General features: G+C 33.6%; 1 protein-coding gene across 6 annotated transcripts in view; it reads left to right on the plus strand.

Moving 5' to 3' along the window:
* The window catches only part of RYR2 (ryanodine receptor 2), a 378,942-nt gene that overhangs the window by 301,597 nt on the left and 52,865 nt on the right, over positions 1–24,480 (plus strand). For 3 of the 6 annotated variants that reach the window (XM_019006059.2, XM_019006061.2, XM_019006060.2), the window contains 15 exons: positions 439–520; positions 2,429–2,559; positions 4,365–4,685; positions 6,052–6,292; positions 6,677–6,764; positions 7,802–7,894; positions 8,274–8,444; positions 9,446–9,505; positions 13,576–13,710; positions 15,388–15,423; positions 16,873–16,985; positions 17,660–17,756; positions 22,036–22,139; positions 22,688–22,739; positions 22,874–22,927. In XM_019006059.2, the coding sequence (XP_018861604.1) occupies positions 439–520; positions 2,429–2,559; positions 4,365–4,685; positions 6,052–6,292; positions 6,677–6,764; positions 7,802–7,894; positions 8,274–8,444; positions 9,446–9,505; positions 13,576–13,710; positions 15,388–15,423; positions 16,873–16,985; positions 17,660–17,756; positions 22,036–22,139; positions 22,688–22,739; positions 22,874–22,927 (1,778 nt within the window). The remainder of the gene's footprint in view (positions 1–438; positions 521–2,428; positions 2,560–4,364; positions 4,686–6,051; positions 6,293–6,676; positions 6,765–7,801; positions 7,895–8,273; positions 8,445–9,445; positions 9,506–13,575; positions 13,711–15,387; positions 15,424–16,872; positions 16,986–17,659; positions 17,757–22,035; positions 22,140–22,687; positions 22,740–22,873; positions 22,928–24,480) is intronic. The other 3 variants (XM_015621997.3, XM_015621999.3, XM_015622000.3) reach the window with 1 other exon arrangement.

A 24,480-nucleotide genomic window follows, 5' to 3' on the forward strand; every position in this document is an offset into this window, starting at 1 on the left:
ATTAGCAAATATCAGTGCCTAAATTAAAAAAAAAAATAATATATATATATATATAAAAACTGTAATTAAAACAGTTAAATATCTGATTAACAGGATTACCTTTATTTTGCACAGTGGTCTTCTGTTTATAAAGATATCATGTGTAAAGAGTTGGGTATGCCATTAATTTAATAATATTAGTGCTCTAGTGAAATGGGTACTGTTTTAGCTATTAACATAACATTTAAGTAAATGGAAGTTTTGAGTAAAAAGTATGGCACTCAGATATTCAAAGACTTTTTGTATTTAGTGGGTGATTTCTGTGAATTTCCTTTGCTAGCTTAATATTTTTAATTCCTTTATTGTCTAAAGAAATTTATCTTAATTCTTTGGGAATGTATTGAGAAAAAATGAAAAAGAAAAATCTCTTTGTAAATATAGTTTTCTTCTTCTCTTTAGTGGAAGATGTTCAGGTCTCTTGTTACAGAATATTGGCCAGTTTGTATGCTCTGGGAACCAGCAAGAGTATATATGTAGAGAGGTAAGAAGGAAAATAGTTCTTCCATTTTTAATATATGCATTTATATTAAGCATCGTGAATTTGCAGTTCAGAAAATAATATATGAGGGTATTATTGGAAAGACCTCTTGAGAGGAAAAAATGATGTGTTCAGATGTTAAGTGGAATGTAGGTGCATTTACTATACTATGCTTTTATGATGCATAATAATGAAATATTGCATTTTATGTTTGTCAAAATATTTTTCTTAAAATAAAAATTACAAATAAAATTATCTGACATTTTAATAAACAACACTTGAATTGAGGGTTAACTGAGGTATTGTAAAATTATGTCATTCAGCTCAGCAATTGTTTTATTCTCCCTTCTATAATGTTTGATCATGATGTATATTTCTTTCTCATTGCCCTAAATTTAATTTAATTTGTTACTTGTACAATACTGTTTCTTTTCTAGCTCAGTTACCCAGGTAAATGAGGCATTGAAATTGCTGTTTTATACATCTCTGCTTCTGCTAAACCCCCTCCAATTTACATTTAGTCTGTGTAAGCCATGTTTGGTCAAAAAATAGAGATACCTAGAAAAATTCAGTTCTTAAAACTGAATAGTTGCACTGTAGTGGCTAGCATTGTTCTGCAGGAAGGCTGAACAGAACTCATACATTTCAGATATTGGCAGCAGTAATCCAGGAAGTTCACTGTCTAGGAAGTGACACTCTCCAGCAGATCAATCTGTGCATAACTCCAGAGCAGCCCCATGTTTACCCTTGTTTACTTGGTGGTGATACCATAGGCAACAATATGAAAAATCATCAACCAATATTTATGTAAAAAAAACCCCAAACTTTTTGTGGAAAATCTGGTCTTGTTGATTTCATTAAGGACATAAAAGTAATATATTTTGCTGTTTGGCAAATAATGGAGATAGGATTTGTTTTGAAGACAATGAAGTTAGATTTAACAAACTAGTGAGTTAGATCTAGAAAGAATAAAATCTCTAAGACCAACATAAACTATAGACCGAGAATGAGCCTTGTTAAATCACAAGATCAGTTTTGAGGTATTTTACTCCTTTTAACTTGAAAGTTTGAGTCTTTTGAGTTCAAATTCTGTTTGATTTCTGACACATGTGTGAGTTGGTCTCTGCTAGGGACTTCTCATCTCTCTAAATTCTGCTGTGATCAATTCAATTGAAAAATAGAAAGACTAGTTTACCTGTCCTGTGAAGACCCAAGTGAAGTGACAAGGCATCACTTGCTTCTTCCTAGAAACAAGCTTAGAAGTTTTGATGCACTAAAAAAATTTGATTATCAAATAAATGTCATATATTTGAAGATATTAAAGCAATGTCTTTGTGATAAAATTTCAGATTTCTTGATCATTAGAAGCAATTTTCCACTCACATGAAGAAGCTGACTTTCATACTAAGTCACTGAATAAGCATGAATATGATTATCACTGTTTCTCAGAAAAATGAAATACCACTTAGATAAAATGATAGTTGATTTTGGTCTCTTGTTCTGTCCAGTAGCTTTTTCTTAATAGTAGGGATTATACAGTCAGTAAAGCTGAGAGGAAAGTAATAGAACAGGAGGAACTTCTACAATTAATTTTGTTTCCCTGTATGTTTTTCATTTTCTGTAAGCTGTGTAGGCCACCTTTGACATTTTATGTCTTTAGATATCATTCATATATTAGCAGAGGGTTGCTAGACTTTGTATAACATGTATTTGTATAACATGTTGGTGTGTTGATGATCCTAATAATGTCGTGGCTTCTCTCTTTGAAATGCATTCATCTCAAAATACAGCCCCAAGGTGTGGTCAGTCAGTGCTTACCAGTGACTGCACTGGTGGTCCCTTCCAGCCTTACCCATTCTGCATCTCTGTGGTCAAAGCTGTGTGTCATTAATGGTGTTTCTTAATTCACAGGCAACGATCAGCACTAGGAGAGTGCTTGGCTGCTTTCTCAGGGGCCTTTCCAGTGGCTTTTTTGGAAACTCATTTGAACAAACATAATATCTACTCAATCTACAATACCAAGAATGCAAGAGACAGAGCAGGTATTTCCAGATACCAAGGTCATGATTATGAAAACATGATTTCACTATAAATGCTGCTTGCCTGAAGATGTGTTTTGCATTCATTTGATGGGTTTTGCATACATGTTAAAGTACAAGAATTTTCTTGTGATTTCATGGTTGTATTTCTTGTCTAAATCTGTATTTCTAAATCAGTTTTCTAATCAATTTGTTTTCTAATTCTGATAAAACTGATAATTTTATGTTCCTAGTGTTACTGATATTTTAATTTTGAGGTATCATTCTCAAAAGACTGCTTTGGAATTAAATTAAGAGACTGCACATTTTAAGTACCTCAAATACTCTATATTTGATCGTAAAATCATGCATTCTCGTCAGTAGCTTTGGTTCCTCAGTTTACATAAACAATATTGGGTCCCTAAAACAGACATACTTGCAACTGAAGGGAAATATCTTTACTGTCTTAATTGCATATTATACCCTTATAAAGTTAAAAAAAAAATACAGAATAGTATGTAGGTTGCTTTTTATTTTGTTTGACATAAAAGGCAGTACAGATACTTTACAGTGGCAATATATATGTTTACTTTGCATTTATCTTTTTATTCCATTCTTGACATTTCTTATGCTGCAACATGATTGGTTATATATAACATAAGGTCACATGTACAAACTGTTCCTGCAATAAATAGAAGTTGCAGTAGACTTTACAAGCTCTGCATATATGCTGAGTCTGAATCATATTACAGATACACAAAGATGACAGTGTATGTTTGTATAAGATGCCAGTTTATAATGGCAATAATTTTATAATTTCACCTTTATTTTTTTAAAAAGGGAACATACCAGATTTATTCTCCTGTAGTAGCTGTAGTATCCCAACTTGAAAATATGAACGATTATGCATGCTTGCCATATATTTTATTGGTTTTAATATATCTGGAAGGACAATCCACTGACTTGTCATGATTTTTAACAGAAAATTGAATTTTTTTTCCCAAAATTGCATGATCTTTGAAGAGACTCAGTGATGTCTGTGTAAAATATATTTGCTCTAAACAGGAGAGGATACTGCTGTGCAAAAAAGACTGGCCTTAGTACAGGGAGTTGTTGAATTCTGGTAGTGACATTCCTATTCATAATTTGCAGGCTAAATTTTTGTTCTACAGATACCTGTGTATGTCATGGTATGTGTCTGTTAATATGTTAGACATTCAGGAAATACAGACTGTGCTTGCAGATATTTTTTGGTAGATGAAAGAAACTGCCTCAAAAAATCAAGGCAGCTGCAGTGCCTTTTCAGAGGAAGGTACCAAAAATTCAAATGGATTCAAAAGTAAACATTTACAATCACATATTCACCTCTAGAATCAGTTTCCCAAATTTTCTCAGTTTGTTAGGACAGGCAATGGTTTCTGTTCTTTTAGAATTCTAGGTCCCATCTGATGTGGTGTTGAGAGATATTTCATTGTATCAATTTGTTTCCTCAACTGCAAAACTTATGATGGAAGGGATTTTGAAATTTAAGCTTTATTTTGTATTTAGAAAAGTGCATCTGATTCCTTTAAACTCATTCCAGAATATTTACATTGTTTAAGCTTTCATATAGGAATTTTAATTACAGAACTGTTCATATAAATTGCTCAACAGTATGAAAGCGTTTTTTTTATTGTTGTGTTTGGTATGTTTCCTTTGGATCACAAGGGTGCACATGTAAACAGAAAGCAGGTGGTGTACTAAATAGCAGCTGAAAAGAATTGTTTTCCTTTTATGACTTTTTACTTTCCTAGTATATTGATTTTTGGTATTTTTTTCTTTTCCAATAGTTCTGAATTTGCCAAGTAGTGTAGAAGAGGTTTGCCCAAATATTCCTTCCTTGGTGAAGCTAATGGAAGAAATAGTGGAACTGGCAGAATCCGGTATTCGTTACACACAAATGCCACATATCATGGAAGTCATACTGCCAATGCTGTGCAGTTACATGTCACACTGGTGGGAGCATGGGCCAGAGAACAATCCTGACAAGGCTGAAATGTGTTGCACAGCCTTGACGTCAGAGCACATGAACACTCTGTTGGGTAACATATTGAAAATCATCTATAACAACCTTGGTATTGATGAAGGAGCCTGGATGAAGAGATTAGCAGGTAAGATGTGAAAATTAATTAATAAACAAGCAAATGTGTGTGTATATTCAGAATGTATATATACACACACACAGGCTCTGAATCACTCTGTGTTTACCCTGTTAAAGCTGGAGTAGAAGAACTCTCACATTTTTACATTTTTAAGCAATATGGATCTTGACAAACAAGAAATACCAAGTATAATGAAAAAGCAGTATAAGCAGTATGTTTTAATCTCTCTATAAGTAACATAAGAAATACCTTAGACTATTCCTTTTTCACAAGAATATACACATGTGTCTTTTGCAGTATATTAAATTTAAGGACTATAGTAATTTAGCCCCATTTTCATTATATAGCAAGTTTTCATTTGCAGCCATTATACAGTTCCTTGCTATTCTGTGTGAGTGCTGGATCCTTAAAACCTGGACACAGGCTTTCTAACATATCCATTACAATGAAATGTCGAAATTCTTGTGTCATTTTCATAATAGTTACATTGATTTAATTTCATGAACAACTTGAAATTTGATGAGAAACACTTTAATTCTCAGTGTTAAAATCTCTGAGGAAAAGTCACTTCAGTGGTGTGGATTCAATTTTTCAATTAAACTTTCTTACGACTTTTCAATATCTACTGCAGTAGTAATTTCATTCATGGTAGCATTCAGAATTCCTAGTGTTTTGAGAGCTAGTAATGTAATACACTGTAAGAATGGGTGGCATCTGCCTAAAATTCTGCGTAATTTCATCAGTGTGTTACAAATGGTTAGGTACCAATGGGCCCAGTTGAATTGCTACTTTATGTAACTGTTCTTCTGAGTAGATTTTCAAAAAGCTTGTGCTAACAAGTCTAAAATGAATCAGTTGAATCACTCCCATTTGTGTGATTCAATACAAGACTTCTTAGTGTGCTGAAGAAATACCAACAAGCTGTTTCTGTGGGTTTTCAAACAACCAGAGCATGCTTTCCAGTTCCCCTTTGCTCAAGTGAGGTTCAAAGCAGAAGCCAGTAGCTGAGAAAAATTGTGTGTGCACTACGTAGCTGCATATGTGTCCATCCATACCATTAAACGACTTTGGCATTGCTCAGTAAAACTATGCAGACAAATACCATGCTGACAGAATACCAATAAAGAGGTGTTTCGAGTTTTATGATCTTGAAACCTTAATCTGTGAAGCTGCAATTTCTGCCCTCGAAAAAAGTGAATTGATTTTGTAAAATCCTGACCACATTTAATTCTTGGCAAAACTTCTGCTGATTTCAATGGGGGCAGGATTTGGCTCTGTAGCCTAGAAGTAAGATTCAAGAAAGCGGGAAAAGGTAAAAGATTTTAGTTATATTTTGTGGCCAGGTATATATTATAATATTCATTGCCTTAAATAGTGTTTTCCCAGCCCATCATAAGTAAAGCGAAGCCACAGCTCTTAAAGACACACTTCCTTCCACTGATGGATAAACTAAAGAAAAAGGCAGCAGTGGTTGTATCGGATGAAGAACATCTAAGAGCAGAAGGCAGAGGTGACATGTCGGAGGCTGAACTGCTCATCCTAGATGAGTTCACCACTTTGGCACGGGACCTCTATGCCTTCTACCCTTTGTTGATTAGATTTGTGGACTATAACAGGTATGTGGAGAGGAATAGGTCAATAAATCTCATAAAACCTCCCTTTTTATTGATACCGCCTCTTATCCCTTGATGTGCCTAGCACTGAATTAAAGTGGCTTTTACTCAGTCTGGCAATCTTGCAGTTGCTCAAGCTAATGCTTTCTGACTTGTAGGAGGAGCTGGGGTCTCTTTGAGAAGAAAACAAAACAAAATTACAATCCAGATCTATTGGATTTTAAGGGTTTTGAAATAGGACATCAAAAAGCCACTGCTACCAGAAAGGATTAAAAGCATTTATTATTGGTTTTGTTGACTTGTATCCTTGTAAAATGTCAAAAAGTGATTTCAAAGCATAAAGACAATGAGGATTATCCCCTTTTTCACCCTTTCACCGAATTTTAGGGCAAAATGGCTGAAAGAGCCCAATCCTGAAGCAGAAGAGCTGTTCCGCATGGTGGCTGAGGTCTTCATTTACTGGTCAAAGTCTCATGTAAGTAATCCCTTGGTAAATACTTGTTTTAATGACATTTCTTAATAGGTAGATCACTTATTTAGTGGTTATGTTTGTAAAACACATTTAAAGACAGAAGTGAAACTGCAGATGGAAAGGTTTTAATGACTTACATTTCTGACACTTACGAAATGGCAGAGAAGACAGGAGAGTTGGGCAGGTATTTCATAACATAGTAAACTGACTGAAGTTATTTTTCTTACAGATTCTGGTTTGTTTGTTTGTTGTGGGTTTGTGGTTTGCTTGGTTTGTTGTTTTTTTGGGATTTTTAAAAAATATATTAAGTTCATTGAATTTTGTAGCCTTACCCTATTTTTTTCTTTTCAATTATTTTAACCCCATGGCATTTTTGTAATCACACCTAGTAAGTACTGATACTTCTTAAATAAAACATGATTCATTGAATACTGGAACACAAAGAATTAAAACCCTAAAAGAGTCTAATTTATTTCTGTGTACTGTTGTCTATACTAAATTTCTTTATTTGCTGTAGTTTCAATTCTCTCAAGTCTGGGGAACTTTTATTATAAGATTTATTATAAACAACACTGTGCACGAAAAGTGATTACACTGTAGATAGATACTGGATAATGAAATCACTTGTATATTCATAATTTCAGTCTTTTAATTAAATATTTTCTTATGTACCTGAATATAGTGGAAATTTATAATGGAGAAAAACGGAATTAATAATTTCCTGGTGAGGGAAACCCTGGACAATATTTTTATATTGAATTGCAGGAGGAGTGAGATTTTTATCATGTCTTTTTCATAGCTAGGGAAACACTTCCTTCTCTCTAACATGAGGAAAATCCCCAAACATACACCACCTGAGTTATGCAATGTAAATGAAGCTGAAATTCAACGACATTGTTGATCATCTGTTCATTTATGCTGCCATTGTCTTAACTTGTGGATTCTACAGATTTCTACTTAATTTGTATTTTTCTTTAAGGTATGTTTAGATAGAGTACTCATATAAATACTTCTAACTGAGATCTTCTACATATTTCCAGAATTTCAAAAGGGAAGAGCAGAACTTTGTGGTACAAAATGAAATCAACAACATGTCTTTCCTTATCAGTGACACCAAATCTAAGATGTCTAAGGTAGTGTTAAGATTTTCATTTTTTTCTCTTTGCAGAGGGAAGGAGTCAGGAAGACTCCCGAGAAGCACCTTTTATGGTTCAATTTTGTTTGTTGGTTTGGTTTGGGAGGGAGGGAGGGCATTTGCTTTTGGGTTTATTTTTTTCTTTTTTCTGGTAAAGAAATCTGTTGAGAACACTGGGTTGAGATGCAAAACCCAGTCATTTGAGAAACACACTGCTAAATAATGGCAATGTTAAAATCCCAGTTCCAGTGGATGAGGTCACACCTGCATAGGTAATAAGGAAATTTTCAAACCAGAGACAAGTACAAAGTTTCTAGTACAATTCTTTTGTTTAATATTGGATTTGATTTCTTCTTCATCTTTACTTTATTCCGCAGGCAGCAGTTTCTGACCAGGAAAGGAAGAAGATGAAGCGAAAAGGTGACCGCTACTCCATGCAAACCTCTCTCATTGTGGCAGCACTAAAGAGATTGCTTCCAATAGGCCTGAACATCTGTGCTCCTGGAGACCAAGAGCTAATTGCACTGGCCAAAAATCGATTTAGCATGGTAGGTGCTGTTTTTGCACTTCTAAAAGGTAGAAATATTTATTATTTATTTCTTTGAATGTTTCACCCTGTGATCATTCTTACAGCATGACACAAAGAATCAAGATTATAATTTTGTTTTATAAGGGCACAATGAGTGATTATGGTATATATCTACATAATTTTTCTCATGGCTTAAAACATTTTAATTTGGACATACTTTTATCAGGTTGGATGTATTTCAGAATGATCAGTATATGAACAGAGGTAGCATTCAGTAGTTGAACTAGTTATTTCTTTCTCTTGATTTTTAATGCAAAGTAGTATTTGTTGTATTTTATGAAGCTTGAATTTGGTTGGACTTGATCCCAGAAGTCTTTTCTAATCTAGAAGACTAGACTAGTGACTGTCATAAAATTAAGAACTAGCTCTTTCCTAACTTCTGTGCCCAATATCATAACTAATTCCTTTTAATCACTCTCATGTTTATGAAAGAATTTCTGTATGGATAGACTGTTTTAAAAGTGATTCTTTTGGGTCTATACTCAGTGAAATAATTTGATTTTAATTTGGAATATACTCCTTTCTCAAGCTATAATACTTTCTGCACTCTAGGGGGTTACATGACCATTGCACTCCTGAGCTGAATGCTATAAAAAAGGCTGCTATAAAAGACCTCTGCAAAACAAACAACTGAGATCATAGAAGGCTCTGTTCATGTTATTGCTTTTATTTGGTCAAACTTTTGATATGTGTATATTAGCAATTTGAATTCAGGCTCATATTTAGTGTGTTACCATGAACAGATATGTATGTTATATGTTATATGATATGTGATGCCAACCAGAACTTGATCCTGTGAGCTTGGGTACAAGAAGATTTGTCTCTGAGATTTTTCTCAATCTTTCACATTGTCAGTTTCATTTATCATCTCATGAAGCTGAAGGCTGAATTTTAAATGAATCATAACGTTTCCTAATTACCTTCTATTCCTAATTTATATGATTTGAAATCTATTGGCAGAAAGACACTGAAGATGAAGTACGAGATGTCATCCGCAGTAATCTCCATCTTCAGGGCAAGGTAATCTATATGCAGTTTTTAAATTTGATTTTTCTTCCAATGAATCCTTTCGTCAGTGCTGTATGATGATAACCTGTCTTAGTTAATTAGGATAACTTGTAGTCCCTTACTCTGTCAAGTAACTTGTTCAACTTAACTTTTAAATGTTAGGTATTTAATATGTGTTATATACAATAACATATGGCCATTCAAATATCTCTCCATTCACACCATTAATACAAAACTGCTGATGGAAGGAAGTTCTATCACTGTTTAAATACCACCTACTATTATTTGAGATAAAGTCTGCAAAATGTTCAAAGATACTGGGATTGAAGTGTAAACGAAAAAGAAACTGCCATTTTGGTTTATTCTGTAAAGTGAAAAATATCCAGTTTTCTCAGTTTGGTTCCTGCTCTCCAGCCCTGGGAAAAGAAGGTATTTTGGGAAAAAGTATAGATTGTTATTACTGAATTCCAGTTAATGGTAGGTGAGTAGCTTTAGGGGAAAAGTCTTGAAATAGCCAGCATAATTAAACTGTTTTGTTAATGCTTCAAATTAAGAAAAAGAAGCCAGAATATGGAAGTGTAATAAAATTATGCATGTGTCTCCTCTATCGAAGAAAGATGTGATTGTACCTATGGATGTTGCTTTACTTAGGATTGTCCTCTACCTCTTCCCCCTGCCCCATGTTTTATTCACCACAACAAAATCTAAACTACTGTTTTCTGTGCCTATTAAAAGGTCACAAAAGAGTAAACATAAGTTGAAAATCTGGTGCTTTTTTTTTATGAGCAGTTATTTAAGAATCATTCAGAAGTCTAGATTCTGAATCTAGAACTTCAGTGAAATCAGTGCATGGCAGTAATATTTTTTTTTTTTTAACGAGCTGGTACTGTGATGGTTCTTCCTGAATAATATGTGAAGATTAATTTTCTCCCATCATGTTTTTCATATGTCACTGCCATGTTAACAGCAAAAGTGTTTAAGACAGTAGCTTTAAATTGTAGGGTTTGCACATAGAAAAGTTTACTTTGAAAGCAAAAAATTTGGTTTAATCCTAAAACCTTGAAATACTTATCTTTATATAGCAATTATTGTTATATACTGAGAAGCAGAAAACACAGAGGCAAAGTAGGAAGAAAGCAGTGTCTCTGAAGATCTTGATGAGCAACAGTACTTAAACTTAAATGTGAATGCCATGAACATAACACCTTTGAATATGAGGTGATTTTGTGTATAAACTTCAATAGTGTTTTCTTAGTGGCAATGATAGATATTTCTGTTCTGACATTTTCAGTATGTGTACATTGTCAGTTTGTCAGCCATGCAGTTACAAGTCTTGCCTGGGATTTCATGTTGCTGTTTAGCACCTATCCTTCTGTTTTAACTACTTCAGTTTCCATTTTGTTTCTTCAGTGATACGTTCTGCTGTTAAGAAATTTCTGTCTGTTACTGCTTTGTTGCCTGGAAGTCATGATACATTCTAATACCTTTGTCTGTGCTTTCTCTTCAGTAACTTCCTATGCTTAAATTAAAAGTTTGCTGTTGTTAAGGAACTTACATCTTCTCTGTTTATACTACCTGAGAATAAAGGTGCTTTCAAATTTCTTAGATTGATGCAATTTCACAGTGCCTTGATGGTTAATACAAAAGTGATTTTAGCTAATCCACTGTTGGATTTTCCAGTTGTAAACTTTTCATCAGTGACTACAGAATTTCCTATTTTTAAATGAATTCCTAGTGAAAGAGGAAAATCTGAAAGAGAACCACGTAATACGTAGATAACAAAACTAAACTGCTGTTGTAGTTAGCTTTATTTTGTAGGTGTTTACATATTGCTTTATTAACTTCTAAAAGCTCTGATTTACACCTGTGTTTGACAAGCAGTTAACTGCAGACAAAATGATTTATCAGTGCCACATTCTAGAGTTAACACTAAATGTTAAGTGTGTAACTAATTACTTAAAGTATAATGTCTGAAGTTAAATTCAGTAATTATGTACAAATTACAATACAATTTATACCGTAATTCTCTGATATCAGTAGGATTCAGTCACTATAGAGTCAAGTATGATGTTTCTTCTTACATAAAATGATGCCATCATGCATAGACTACACTTTTGTTGTCTGATTGAGTCAGATATAATGGGAATGTAGTATAAATTATCTTATAAATTTACTATTTTCTACTATGAATTAATATGTAACTTAGTTATAGTGGTGTTTGTGTAAAGTGTCTTTCAAAATATAGGAAAAATACTGCTTTTTGGATGGCTGGTTTTCTTCCAACAATAGCAATATTCTTTCTTCAGTTGGTGTTTTCTGTTAACCACTTCTTCTCACAGACATCTTAAATTCTATTATTTACATTAGAGCTAAAAATGTAATTTATCTAGATTCCTTTTTGGAGTAATGCACTGTTAGAAAATCATCCTTCTGAATCTTTGGCTATTAATGTTGTGGCGTCTATTTCATGCATTTGTCTGCCTTTGTCTACATTTGTACATTTGTCTTCACCGTGTTTCTGTCTTTCCTTTCCTTGCATGCCTGCATGCTGTTACTCAGTACCAAGCCTTTTATTTCAAGAAATTGATGACGAAACTTGCATTCATTTTGACATGGATGAAGCTCAAGTCACCAAAATCTTCTTCCAGCCATTCTAATTCACACCTTGAAATGCCAACTACTCATACCCTTAGGAAACTACCTATACAAAAAAGCTGTACCTTGATAGAATGTGAGGAATCCTCAGATCAAAAGACATCTCCACCTGTGATTAAAAAGTCTTTTATGGACTATCCATTCATGATGATCCAGTCAAATGCTCACACAAAGACTGTGGATGTGACAGTTGTTAAGAAATGGAAAAGCCGAAAGGTGGAAGAAATGCCTGCAAAATATGGCTTTCTAGGTTATAATAATCTATTAATGAACGACTGTGTAAGTTTTTAATTATTCCTGGAACTTGAGTAAACCGTGTATCATAATATGTTTTGTGGAGGTGAATTAGCATTCTTGTCTCACCTTAGGCACAAATTGAGATCTGGAACCACAAAGAAGTTTTAGTCAAGTAAGTGTTGAGTCCAAGACCTATGGAAATCTGTAGAGTTTAGCACCCCCAGGTTCTCCAGCCATCCTGACCAGTGTGTCTTCAAGAGTGACTGCATAGTCAGGAATGATCCCTGGCCACAGTTCTCAGTAAAATGGGTCATCGGTTTCATTGGCACAGTAAATGGTTGCAGTCTTGACTAGCAGAAGGACTGGGGAGACAAAAAAAACAAAAAAGAAATCACCAATTGTAAAACAGAGAACTAGAGATTCATGAAGTAGAAAAAATGAAATGTAAAGAGAAAAACTTGAAACAATTTTGTTTCTTACAGTTCTTTATAATTTGTAGGCTGATAAGTAAATGCATCTCAATTTCATTTTTTCAAATTAGCTTTTAATTTTTTTTAGTTAATAATCAGTAAAATTAGGATTTTCTAACATTTAGAAAAATTAAAATAGATGTAAATAATAGCAATACTACTGATTTCCATGGCTGAAAGTCATCCCAACAAGTAGAGCAACACTTTCAGAGTTGTTTCATTTAATAATGGAAAAGGCAGTGTACTAGGTTATGTACCTCATATTCACTATTTTCCCACAAATATTATATTCATTGCTGGTGACAGTGCTATTTGTTAACCAATGATTTTTTGCTATTTGTATGATTAGTAGTGTTTTAGTTTTGTAGAACATGTTGCCCACAGAAGCTGTGGGTGCATCATCTCTGGAAGTATTCAAGGCCAAGTTGGACAGGACTTTGAGAAATGTGGTCTCATGGAAGGTGTCCTTGTGTATGGCAGAGGGGTTGGAACTAGATGACCTTAAAGGTGCCTTCCAACCCAAACCACTTTATATTTCATGGAAGCTCTTACAAAGCATTGCACAAATTAATCTTGTTCTCAGTGCTCTATGGGTTAGACATGTAAAGGTGTAGGCTAGCCATATCAAGTGTTTCAGTTTACCTTGGTAGCACTTTCTCTACTAGCTAAACTGTTTGGGACATTTTTGCCTTGGTGACATCGGAAATCTTTCTCCTGCAGCTTGAGGATCCCGCCATTAGATGGCAGATGGCACTTTACAAAGATTTGCCAAACAGGACTGAAGATTCTTCAGATCCAGAGAAGACTGTGGAAAGGGTCCTTGATATAGCTAATGTGCTGTTTCACCTGGAACAGGTTAGACACGTTTTACCAAGTCCATTGCTTCTTAGTCTAAACAAAAGTATTCACCCTTTCTTTTGAACTTTTACCTGCTGTATTTAATGTTATATTCTTTTTTCTTTCTTTTGATGGCTACTGTTTATATACTTAGTCCTGTGTTTTGTAGTCCAATATCATGATCATATCTATCTCACAGTGTATTTGCAGCAGCTCCAACAACAATTTGTTTGGCCCATCTGGCAAACTCATAATTTCCTTGCTGCATTCAAGAAACAGCAGAAGCAGACTGGAAGAATAATTTTTTTTCTGAAAAAGATTTGTCAGAAACTTTAAGTTGCTTCAGAATCTGGTGACAAGCTCTATTGAATTGTTTAATATGTTTTGCATTAATATATGAGTTTCCCATGTGAACTACAGTAACTTATTAAGTAAACCTGTATTTTAGTGTGTGTCCTTTCCATATTCTTTAAAATATGAAGTTAAAAAAATCTCCTATATGGGTATATCTTACAGCTCAAAGACTAGTTGATAAGTTATTTATGTGACTTTTTTTTTAAAATATTGCCTATTCTGCACTTTAGATTTATTATGTTTTTTCCTTTTTAAAATGTAGTGAAAAAACAGGACTTTAACTTGGAGGGTGTTCCTAAAGGCAGAGATGAGCATTGCTTGTTGCACACCATAGGCTACAAACTGTCTTCATATAAATTTTTCTTTATTTTTTTTTTCCTTTTCAAAGAACATTTGAAAATTTAAGGTTCTCTTGCATTCTCATTAGGTTAGTTGGTTTCACTCAGAAACTTTTCAGATTCACTGTAGGAAGTTTCCTTACTATCAGGAGGTCACTGGTTCAGTCAAGAGGAACCTGAGAGCTATGTGAATGTACTTGTGTATACACTCTGCAGAAGGTGTGGATGATGTGAATATCTGTCTCCTGTCTGTTGCATCACACAACCCTTCTCCATATTATTTGCCAGCCTTGATATGGATTTGCTGCAAGTTCAACAGCCTTGCAGTTTGGTAGAAGAGAATGAGGAATCACTAAATTTCATCTTGTTGCTGAATACGTGTGGAGCAAGCAAAAAATGATAGAATATGGAAGTAAACCTTTGTTTACATGGTTTGCCTATGAGAGAGAGAGAGAGAGGAGAATGGGTGCTGATTTGAAAGGTTTTAGGGCTGCCCTGAGGAAAGACCAGAGAAAAGCTTGAAGTATGGGGGGATGGAAAGAAAGGTTTTCTCTTCTACCCTGATTTTATCAGAGTTGACTGAAATGATCCAGCAGTCATACAGAACAGGATGGTAATGCCAGGTCAACATTTAAGATCAGTACTTCTGATCAGACTTAATGATTTGTTGATAAGTTTTCTGCTTTTTTATGGCTACCTTACACCTATTTCTTTAAAGATTTAGCCCCACAGCTTTACTTATCTTATGCAGATAAATGCTCAGGAACTCTCAGGAGCTTTAGTTAATGAAATGGGAAATCTAGTGTCTTTAAAATTAATGAATATATGAGCACTGCATCTGTTTTTATGATCATCTTGAGTAATCTTTTGCTCTCTGTATACAAATACTTGTCTCCATACATACATACTCTGAATGCTTTCTATATTGCACTGGCAATGATCAGTCCATTCTTTGTATTTTCTTTCCATGGAGACCTAACTTCTCTGTTTTTACTGTTTTCAGAAATCTGCTTGCGTAGGCCGAGGCTATTTCTTTTGGGAAAGTATAGAGGCATTTATAATTGTTTGTGTAGATATTACTAATTACCTAACTTTCACATTTGGATTTGTCTGACTTTCAAATTATTAGTGCTGGCTTCTTTTTTTTTTTTTGTGACTGTAAACATGTTTGCAATGAATGCTTTCTTGTACTTTCTCCTATAAAATATTTTTCATTTGTATTTATCTTTTAGAAAGAACTTGTTTAAGATTACTACCATTTAATCTTACAAGTATAAATTTATATTTCACTGAATAGTGGTGGTTTTGTCTGTTTAATTAAATATTCATTATTTGACTACTAATATTTTTTGTATTTCATTAAACTGCATAACCAAACTTGGATTGATTATTGAGTTTACACAAATACCAGAATTGTCACTACATATTTTACATATAATGCTTGATTTTGTTGCAAGGGAGTATTACCAAAACTTTCAGGGTAAAAATGCTACCTTCCATTGGCTTCCTTGATTCAGTGGAAGTACAGAGGAGTGTTTGTAAAAAAATCAAACAGCCTGCCCCTTGACTCTACAACAGTTGCACAGATGAAATCAAATTATATCATATTTATAGAAGATGTGTGAAATAAATCACAGAAACTCTAAATATGTGAGAAAGGAGTGATTCCTAGCACAGCCTGCAATCTTAATTCCCAGTTATCCAGTCAGGCTATACACAGAAATATGCAGGTGCTCCTCAGCACCACAGCAGTAATTTTCTTTGGAAACAAGAGTAAAAGATTGAAGAGGAAACCTTTAAAGCATAGATAAAGAGGGAGTGCACCCTATTTCATCTCATGCTAGTTTCTGCCAAAATGCAGAAAAATAATATCTTTTAAGAAAGAGCTGTAGTTTTATGAAATGTATCTGAAGTGTTTTGAAGTATTTTTTGTATATTCTGTCTGTGCTACTTCACAGGAAAGATTTAGTCTTAAGTCATTGTATTTGTCACTCTTTTTTAAAGTCAATTCCTTACCGTCATGGCTGATCATGGTGAATATTATAAATAAAAGATTATTCGTACACATGAAAATTTCTTTAAAAATATTGTTTGAGGCAATGTGAAGGTGCCAAATTAACCTTTACATGTGTAAAGAGTTACATAGAAAAGATAGAATGAATGAAGATTCTTTGCATTAGAAGTTAAGGCTTCCTGAGAGATGGCCTTATTGATGATAGTATTCTGTCTAAAAGATAGAAAAAGTAGGATGAATTAAAAAAGAAAAATGTCTTTATAATACCAGGAAAGGGAGAATTTTGCTTTATTTTCTAAATTTTAATTCTACAATTTGCCTGAGTGCTTGAACTCTGTCTGCAACATTTTTTCTGACCTATTCTTCTTCTGTTGCTCTTCTACTAGATTTATCTGTTAACTAACATTTCTACTAATATTTCCAGACACTAGGGACATTGCCATATTATTTTTCCATGTGTATTTTGTCTTACAGGTTGAGCATCCTCAGCGATCCAAAAAAGCAGTGTGGCATAAGCTGCTGTCTAAGCAGAGGAAAAGAGCAGTGGTGGCCTGTTTTAGAATGGCACCATTGTATAATCTGCCAAGGTAAGAGCTGTATTGTTCTGTTTTTCACAAGTGCACTAACATTCATACAGAGCTGTTTGACAACCTTAAAAGGAAAAAGAAAAGAAAAGCGGTAACTGCTAAACTACTTGGCATTATAATTTTTTTTTTGCTTTCTTTTATTAGGTTTAATTACTTTTTTTCTCTCTGCTGAAAAAGTAAATTATTAAAAATTATAAATGAAAAATTATAATTTTCAATTTCTGATTTCATGTCTAATCCTGAACATTAAAAATGCAATTGTTTAAGCACAATGCAAAGCTATATATTGCTGTTATCTAAATATTACATAAAAATATACTATATATTAGAATAGTTTATATTAAAAAATTAAATTTACCAACATGGAAATTTATTTTATTTATTTATTATATTTAAATTTCTTTAAAGCTTTATTTATTATTTATTCCTAAATAATTATTATTATGTTTTAGTACCAGTTTTACAAGTTAGTGGGACAGGTTTAAATAAAACATTTTAATGTAAACTTTCTTTTTAAATGGATGCTTTGAAAGATTTAACCATAGAAATTTTGCTTCCCTTTTAAATTATTGTTGTAATGACTGGACAGTTCTTCAAGCTAAATAAAATTCATATAGACCAAATCTTCTTTTTAAAAGTTTACAGCTTTTGTTGTTTTAAATGTTCCTTTTTAGACATCGAGCCGTCAATCTCTTTCTTCAAGGCTATGATAAATCTTGGATTGAAACAGAAGAGCACTATTTTGAAGACAAACTGATAGAAGACTTAGCAGTACGTCTGGGTGAAAGGGTCATAGGAATGTATTAAGGATTAACATTCATCTTGTATAGTAATAATTATAAATCTGTGAAGTAGCTAAGATATCACTTAAGCTATCTCTTCCCAAAGGGATGAGCTATAACCAAGTCACTCTGACAGCTTTTTAAAAATTGCACACGATGGAGATTCCAAAATCCCCTCCGGCTGTTTGCTCCAGGGCTTCAATAGCCTTTTATAAAGCTTTTTTTCTAAATTACATATAACTTGCTGTTATTCCCATATCTCTTATCTCCTGCCCTGTGGAGAACTGGAACAGCCTATTCCCTACTGTTTAGCCACTAACCTTTGTGTATTTGAGGACTACATAATCCGCATTAAAGCCATTTAAGTCAAAAGGTTAGAATGCGAAACTAGAGGAATCTAGTCTTAGATCAGTCAGTTCCTTAGAAGCTGTGAGCTTCTTTGCAGAAATCTGCTTCTTCATAGAAGAATCCTCTTGTCAAGGACATGAAGATTTTTTGCAGTGGCAAAGTGTTAGAGCCATGTCTTCAGCCTTGTAAATACCTATGGTGATTTTCATTTAAGTCTGGGCTCCTCATCCTTTACGATTGTCTCTCTGAAAGCTTTTTCATAGCTTGGGCAAGAACTTGTACTAGGAACTGATTAGTCCCTGGGAGGTACAACAGGACACAGTCTGAAATCACTCTTTTTATGGTAAGGAGAGCCGGCTCTCTGCAATGGAGAGAGGAAGCTAACCGTTAAATTTCTATTACAGAAATAGTAATAATCTGCTTTTACTGCTTAAAGCTTATGCTTAAAACCAGCTACTCAAGTTGTAAACAATTTTCAAAATTAGAGTCAAAGTAGTGAAAGGGAAATCAGCACCAATGAGCTCAACACAGAAAGACTATAGAAGTTCAGTTTTGCCAGCACACATGCAGAATTAATTTCTTGTGGCATCCTTATTCTACGAACTAGCGTTGTGAAAAAATAAGAGATTTCTACAAATGTTTACTTTGTATGCAGCCATTTAAACTGATATCCTTGTGTACCCCAACACAAGGCAAGTGTTTTAAATAGTGCAAAAATTACTTCATTTTAGCAGTTGGGAGCATGAGTGTGCAGTGCAACAACAGAGGTCTTTGCATGTGTGCGTGTCTGTGCAGGTGTGTACATGTAAAGAAATAACCCAGCATGCTAATTTGGTGGCACTGACATGAAGGATTATCTCTTTACCTCCACAATGAACCTATATATTTGCTATGCTTATAAATAATTCCTTGCCAACCAGTAGCTTGAGTGAAAAAATGTCTCAGAGAAGACAGACCGGCCTGGCTTTTATATCATCCTTTATTAAAAAAAGACCTACAGGAATTCCCTCAAACATATGGATATGTGTGCTTCCATTGCTCTCCTGGGGAGAGATGTATCTCACCTTTCATTTGAAAGGGCATACAAAACTCCATCTGTCTTTTAAATAAATTTGCATCACATTCTTGCTGCCTTAAAGCACTCTCTCTCAGAAGGGTGAGAGTTTGAGTTTCAGCTTTGTGGAGCTGATACAGAATGCTTTGTGGACATCATGAAAGATGTGGTTGTGTTGCTGGTGAAGGTTCCTCTTAGGGAAGCTATACCCTGCTTTATACTCCTTTAGCAAGGAGTTAAAAGTTTATTGAACTGTCAAGGTGGAATCACAACCTAGGCTAGGGCAGCAGAACTCATCTGGAAGGTGAGAAAGAAGGAGCCTTGGGCTCTCTGATGTATTCCTGAAGGGCTGTCTGAAGTTTCTGGACTGTTCACATATCAAATAGGAAAATTAATTAATCCAAGACCCAAAAACTATAGGCAAGAATCCTGTCCTTTAACTCGAGTTAGAGCACTGTAATCTTTTATACCATAGTGAGTTTTTTCTCAATACTGAGAACCTTGACCATTCTTTTCTGCTAAGTGAAAATAATTTAAAGGAGCAAATTCAGTCAAAGCTACTTTCTTCCTGACTTTGCCAGATCCTGGAAATTTCTAGACTGGTGGTAAGAGCTTTTTCTGGGATGTGGGAATTGAGCCTTTGCATCACATAAAAGCAGAGAACTGAACTTACACTTGCACCTTTGTTCTGTCTTCTGTCCTTAAGTATATATTACAAGTGTGGTACTCCTTCTTCCACTTGTGAAATTAAAGGAGAAAAGTATACACTTGTGCTCTTTTTGAGGAGCTTAATTGTGCTGATTCTTAAAATCAAGTCTCTGAGGGAAATAGATTTTTTATGTTTGATGTTAGCATCATGAGGTATTCAACACTTTATTAATTGAAAAATGCTTCTGCTTAAATAAATGAGTTATATGAACACTTAAGCTTATTTGACATAATTGTTGATTTGTTTTACTGGTAGATGTTAATGGACATAATAACTTGCAAGAACAATATGTTAAATAGAAAGTTAGATTACATAAAATAGTAATATGCAATTAGATTATATAAAGTAATATTTTTTAAATCTTCAAGATTTAGAGATGGCAGCTAAAACTTAGCCAACTTATTTGTTTTACCCTCTTACGTTACATTGAGGTAAAGCTTTTTGTTTTACACTTAAATAATTATGTATATTTATGTAATTCATAACTTATAATTAATTCAGAATTAATTCAGTGTCTCAAGACACTGAAAATTAAGCATACTTATTTCCCAGAAATGTCAGAAAATCATTGATTGTAGTGTTCATGCTGTGCTTAATAATGAGTTCTACTTAACTCAGTCATTGGTGAATTTGATCCTCCATTTAATTTCAATAAATCTATGTAAACTAGTGACACATTAACACAATTTCTGCCCTTTTGTTTCTTCAGTTTTTATAGCATTAGGGAGATATTCTGGTTGATAACATTATGCAGTACAGAACTTCCAGTTAATCAAAGAGAAAGGTCAGCCTTCTAAATGAGATTGAAATAAAGAGCAGAGGAAGACATACATAATTATTCTGGTCTTGTTATTGATACTGTAAATATTATCACATACTGAAAAATGTGAAATGAACCTTGTATGGCCATCATGCAGTGGCATATGAAACGACCATCATGCATAGACATCAACTGAAGGGAATTCTCAGCTGCTACCTGTCATGTTTGGTACAGCTGCGTGGGAAAGGTGGGCTTCACAGGCCCACAGAAATAGTAGTGTTCAAAGACACCTATTAGCATTCCCACAGGAATATGTTTGGCATGTGAAATTTGTTTTCTTAATAGACAACAATCCATTTTCCTTGTATCTCTGAAGTAGCCAACCCATCCTTATTGCTTAACAGATAACTTATGGCAGTATAATAATGTATTGCTCAAATGGAATTCTTCTTATCTGTATTTTGGTGTATAGTGGTAGATGAAAACAAGGAGGAAGAGTGGGTGTGTTTTATGCAACCAGTTCTCTTTGAGTTACCAGATTCTTCATAGAAAAAACTGTCTGAATGAAGCAATTTTGTTAATAACTTGACAGGCAAAGCTTACTTTCTGAAATGTCTTTTAGCAAATGGTAAGAAATCAAAGCACTGTAGAGATTTGTATAGATACTTTTTAGACCACTGCTTGGGTCATTCATTATAGTACTTAGGACTATATTTTTCTTTCAAAGAAAGCCAACTAGAGCTGTCCAAAACTGAAAGCAATATAACCACATGAAAAAAGATCCTTCTTTATGCATTTATATATTTATATTATTGAATCATATACAATGTTTTTTGTACATTATTGATTTGTCATCTCCTAAAATTATACATCCTGCCAACATTTCTATTGTTGGTAGATAGAGGTGCTTGTGTTTAAAACTGTTGGTAAGCTTCAGGTTTGGATTTCTTCTCCCTCAAAGTCTCTCAGAGTTTCTTATTCAACATTATACCTAACATGGACTAGAAACAGGATTCTCATTTTTATAGGATGAAGCTGGTTAACATAGCAACAGACAGTATGATAGTAAATGGTGGCATCTGGTTACTACTCGTTCTGGATAAGAGAGTAAAAGATTGAAGTTATTTTCAGAAACTAGGGAAGAGGGTTGATTTTTATGAGGAGAGGAAACCCAAAGCTTTGCAAGTGGTATCATCTGTGTAAATCATCATGGTCGTAAACACAGTTGGGGTTAAGTTTCTTAATACTTTGCTTGGAAGTTGCTTCCTCCTGGTTGTCCAAATCAAAAATGCATATGTTAATATTTAATGTTTAGTAAATTGCACAGAGTAAAACATTGTTCACTATGGATAGATAATTGAATATACTTTTAAAATCTCTTTTTTTCCCCCCTAAAGAAACCTGGAGAGGAACCACCAGAAGAAGATGAAAGCCTTAAAAGAGTTGATCCTTTACATCAACTTATTCTGCTATTCAGTCGAACAGCCTTGACTGAAAAATGGTAGGGATGGTGTGAGAGACTACAGAGTGTATGCAGATTTTCAGATTACTCCTGTATTTGACATCATATAAGTCTCTATTCAAGTGAGATTGCATAAGTTAGGCCAAAATGTGTGTGTGAACATACGGTGAGTTTGAGTTACACTCAAACCTCTTTGGCTTGGGGTATGTAAAGAGATTTTAACATGACTTTTTCATAGTTATGAATGTTGTGTTCAGGGCTCACTACTCCTCTGTCTTCTGTCTATGTTCCTATTGACAGTTACATTCTGAATATGAAATATATTCTAAGTCAAATTAAAAATTAACTATATTCACTTTACTGGAATGTGTTTATGAATTTGTGAATACTGTGCTTGCAGCTTGCTATACTGTCCATTTCTATATGTTAATCAAGTCTTTGTTTTTCAAAAATACTCTTGTAATTATTTATGAGCATAGAAATTATTTAAAAATATTTTTAAGAAGTTTAAAAACATTTTTGCAATTCAGTTCTTCTGTAATGACTTTAATCTTCCTCATTTTACTTTTCCTCTCTCTATTAACCAGTAAATTGGAAGAAGATTTCCTGTATATGGCTTATGCTGACATTATGGCAAAGGTAACTTTTTTGATACCTACTGCTTATTTTGTGTTTTAATTAAGTTAGTGAAGAAGATCAAGAGAAATAATATGTAAAGCGTTATCAGTAAACTGTGAGTTATCATCAAATGTTTTCTTTCTGCATGATATCAGAGCTGCCATGATGAAGAAGATGATGATGGTGAAGAAGAAGTGAAGAGCTTTGAAGTAAGATTATACTTGTTTTGTTTTTCTTGTCATGTTAGACGTTTTTTCATAGCTTCCAGCTGACATTTATGTTTTTTGGTTCATGGCTTACTGCAGCTTATTATGCCAGTGAACTGCATGTCACAAGCTGGATATGGCAGATATGAGTCCCCAGATTAATATTAGTAAAGAAAACCATGCACAGTATTACATAATATGAAATTAAATAGAGAACAGTTTAGTGGATCTTACATATTTATCTCATTTAACTTTAAGTTTTTAATTAGGTATTACTGAAAGTAATTTATTTTATTATAAAATAATAAATAATTATAAAATAATACTTATATATTTTATTGTATTCTAAAAGTCTGTTAATAAGAGACGGTATCTTTTAAACTATTCTGCCTTACCTTTAGTTTTGTTTTTTAAAATACTATAATACTACTTTTTGCAGTCATTATTTACATTCAGTACCAGAAATTCATACAGTAGTTTTATGTTCACATATATGTTAGTGTTTCTTAATAAAATGTGAACTTCTGTTCATCAGTACTGCTAAGATATTTTGCTTGTGTTGAGAATAGGAAATCTATATTTATTGCTTTTTAATGTTGAGTTTTTAGTGATCATCTCTGTTTGATATACGTATGAGTTGATGACAAGTGTAAGAGTTGAGTCCTTGTATGTGCTTGCTCTGGGATCTGTCTCTCTTTTTCCATTAATAAAATTGAGTTTGCAAGAAATTTGTCTCTTCTGAGGGGCACTGAGGGAATTAGCTCTTCAACATTTTTAATGATTTAATGTGTTTTGGCATATTACAATTCTGACATTAAATGGATGTCTCTTTTGTCTTTCAAATCAATTAGTATTTATATTTCATATCTCTACTAAAACACAGAAACATGAAATGAACACTTAATATTTCTTTTAAAAAATATCTAAATATACTGATTCATTTGCTGGAAAAATATCTGTGCTGTTCTGATTGTTGAGGAGTGGTTTGGGTCATGTTTACTTTTACTCCATTGTTTTATAGACATGTTCTATATGTTTTCTACATGTTGCTGCATGATATAGCACTGAATTATTTAAGTACATATACTCTATTTTACTATATAAGGATATCAGAAAGAATATCAATACTAAATTATTTTCAACCACTCAGAAGTCCAGTTGAGTTACAAGTAATATACTCATATAAATTCTTGTTTTTTGGTAAATATCTCAGTATGAACCAAAATTTCAATGGGTTTTTCTGATTTTTTTTTTTTTTATTCTTTTCCTCTGGCAATGCGGTATATGACTTACCATTGACAAAGAATATTCATTCCTATAGTCTCTTATCATTTCGCCTGTACATGCTTGTTAGATATCAAAAGCCTCATGCTTATAGATATGAAAATTGTTAAATAGGAAGTCACTGAGGTGTATGAGAAAATTTTATCTGTAAGGAATTTGTTAGTGCTCCTTGCCGAAATTATAATGGGTTCTTTGTTCAGCATTCATATTTTTGTCTTGAGAGAAGATCCTATTCATTTGTTTCTCTTTATTATTTTTCCTGTACCTGTTAA

Source organism: Parus major, chromosome 3 (assembly GCF_001522545.3).
Source record: "Parus major isolate Abel chromosome 3, Parus_major1.1, whole genome shotgun sequence".
Taxonomy (NCBI): Eukaryota; Metazoa; Chordata; class Aves; order Passeriformes; family Paridae; genus Parus; species Parus major.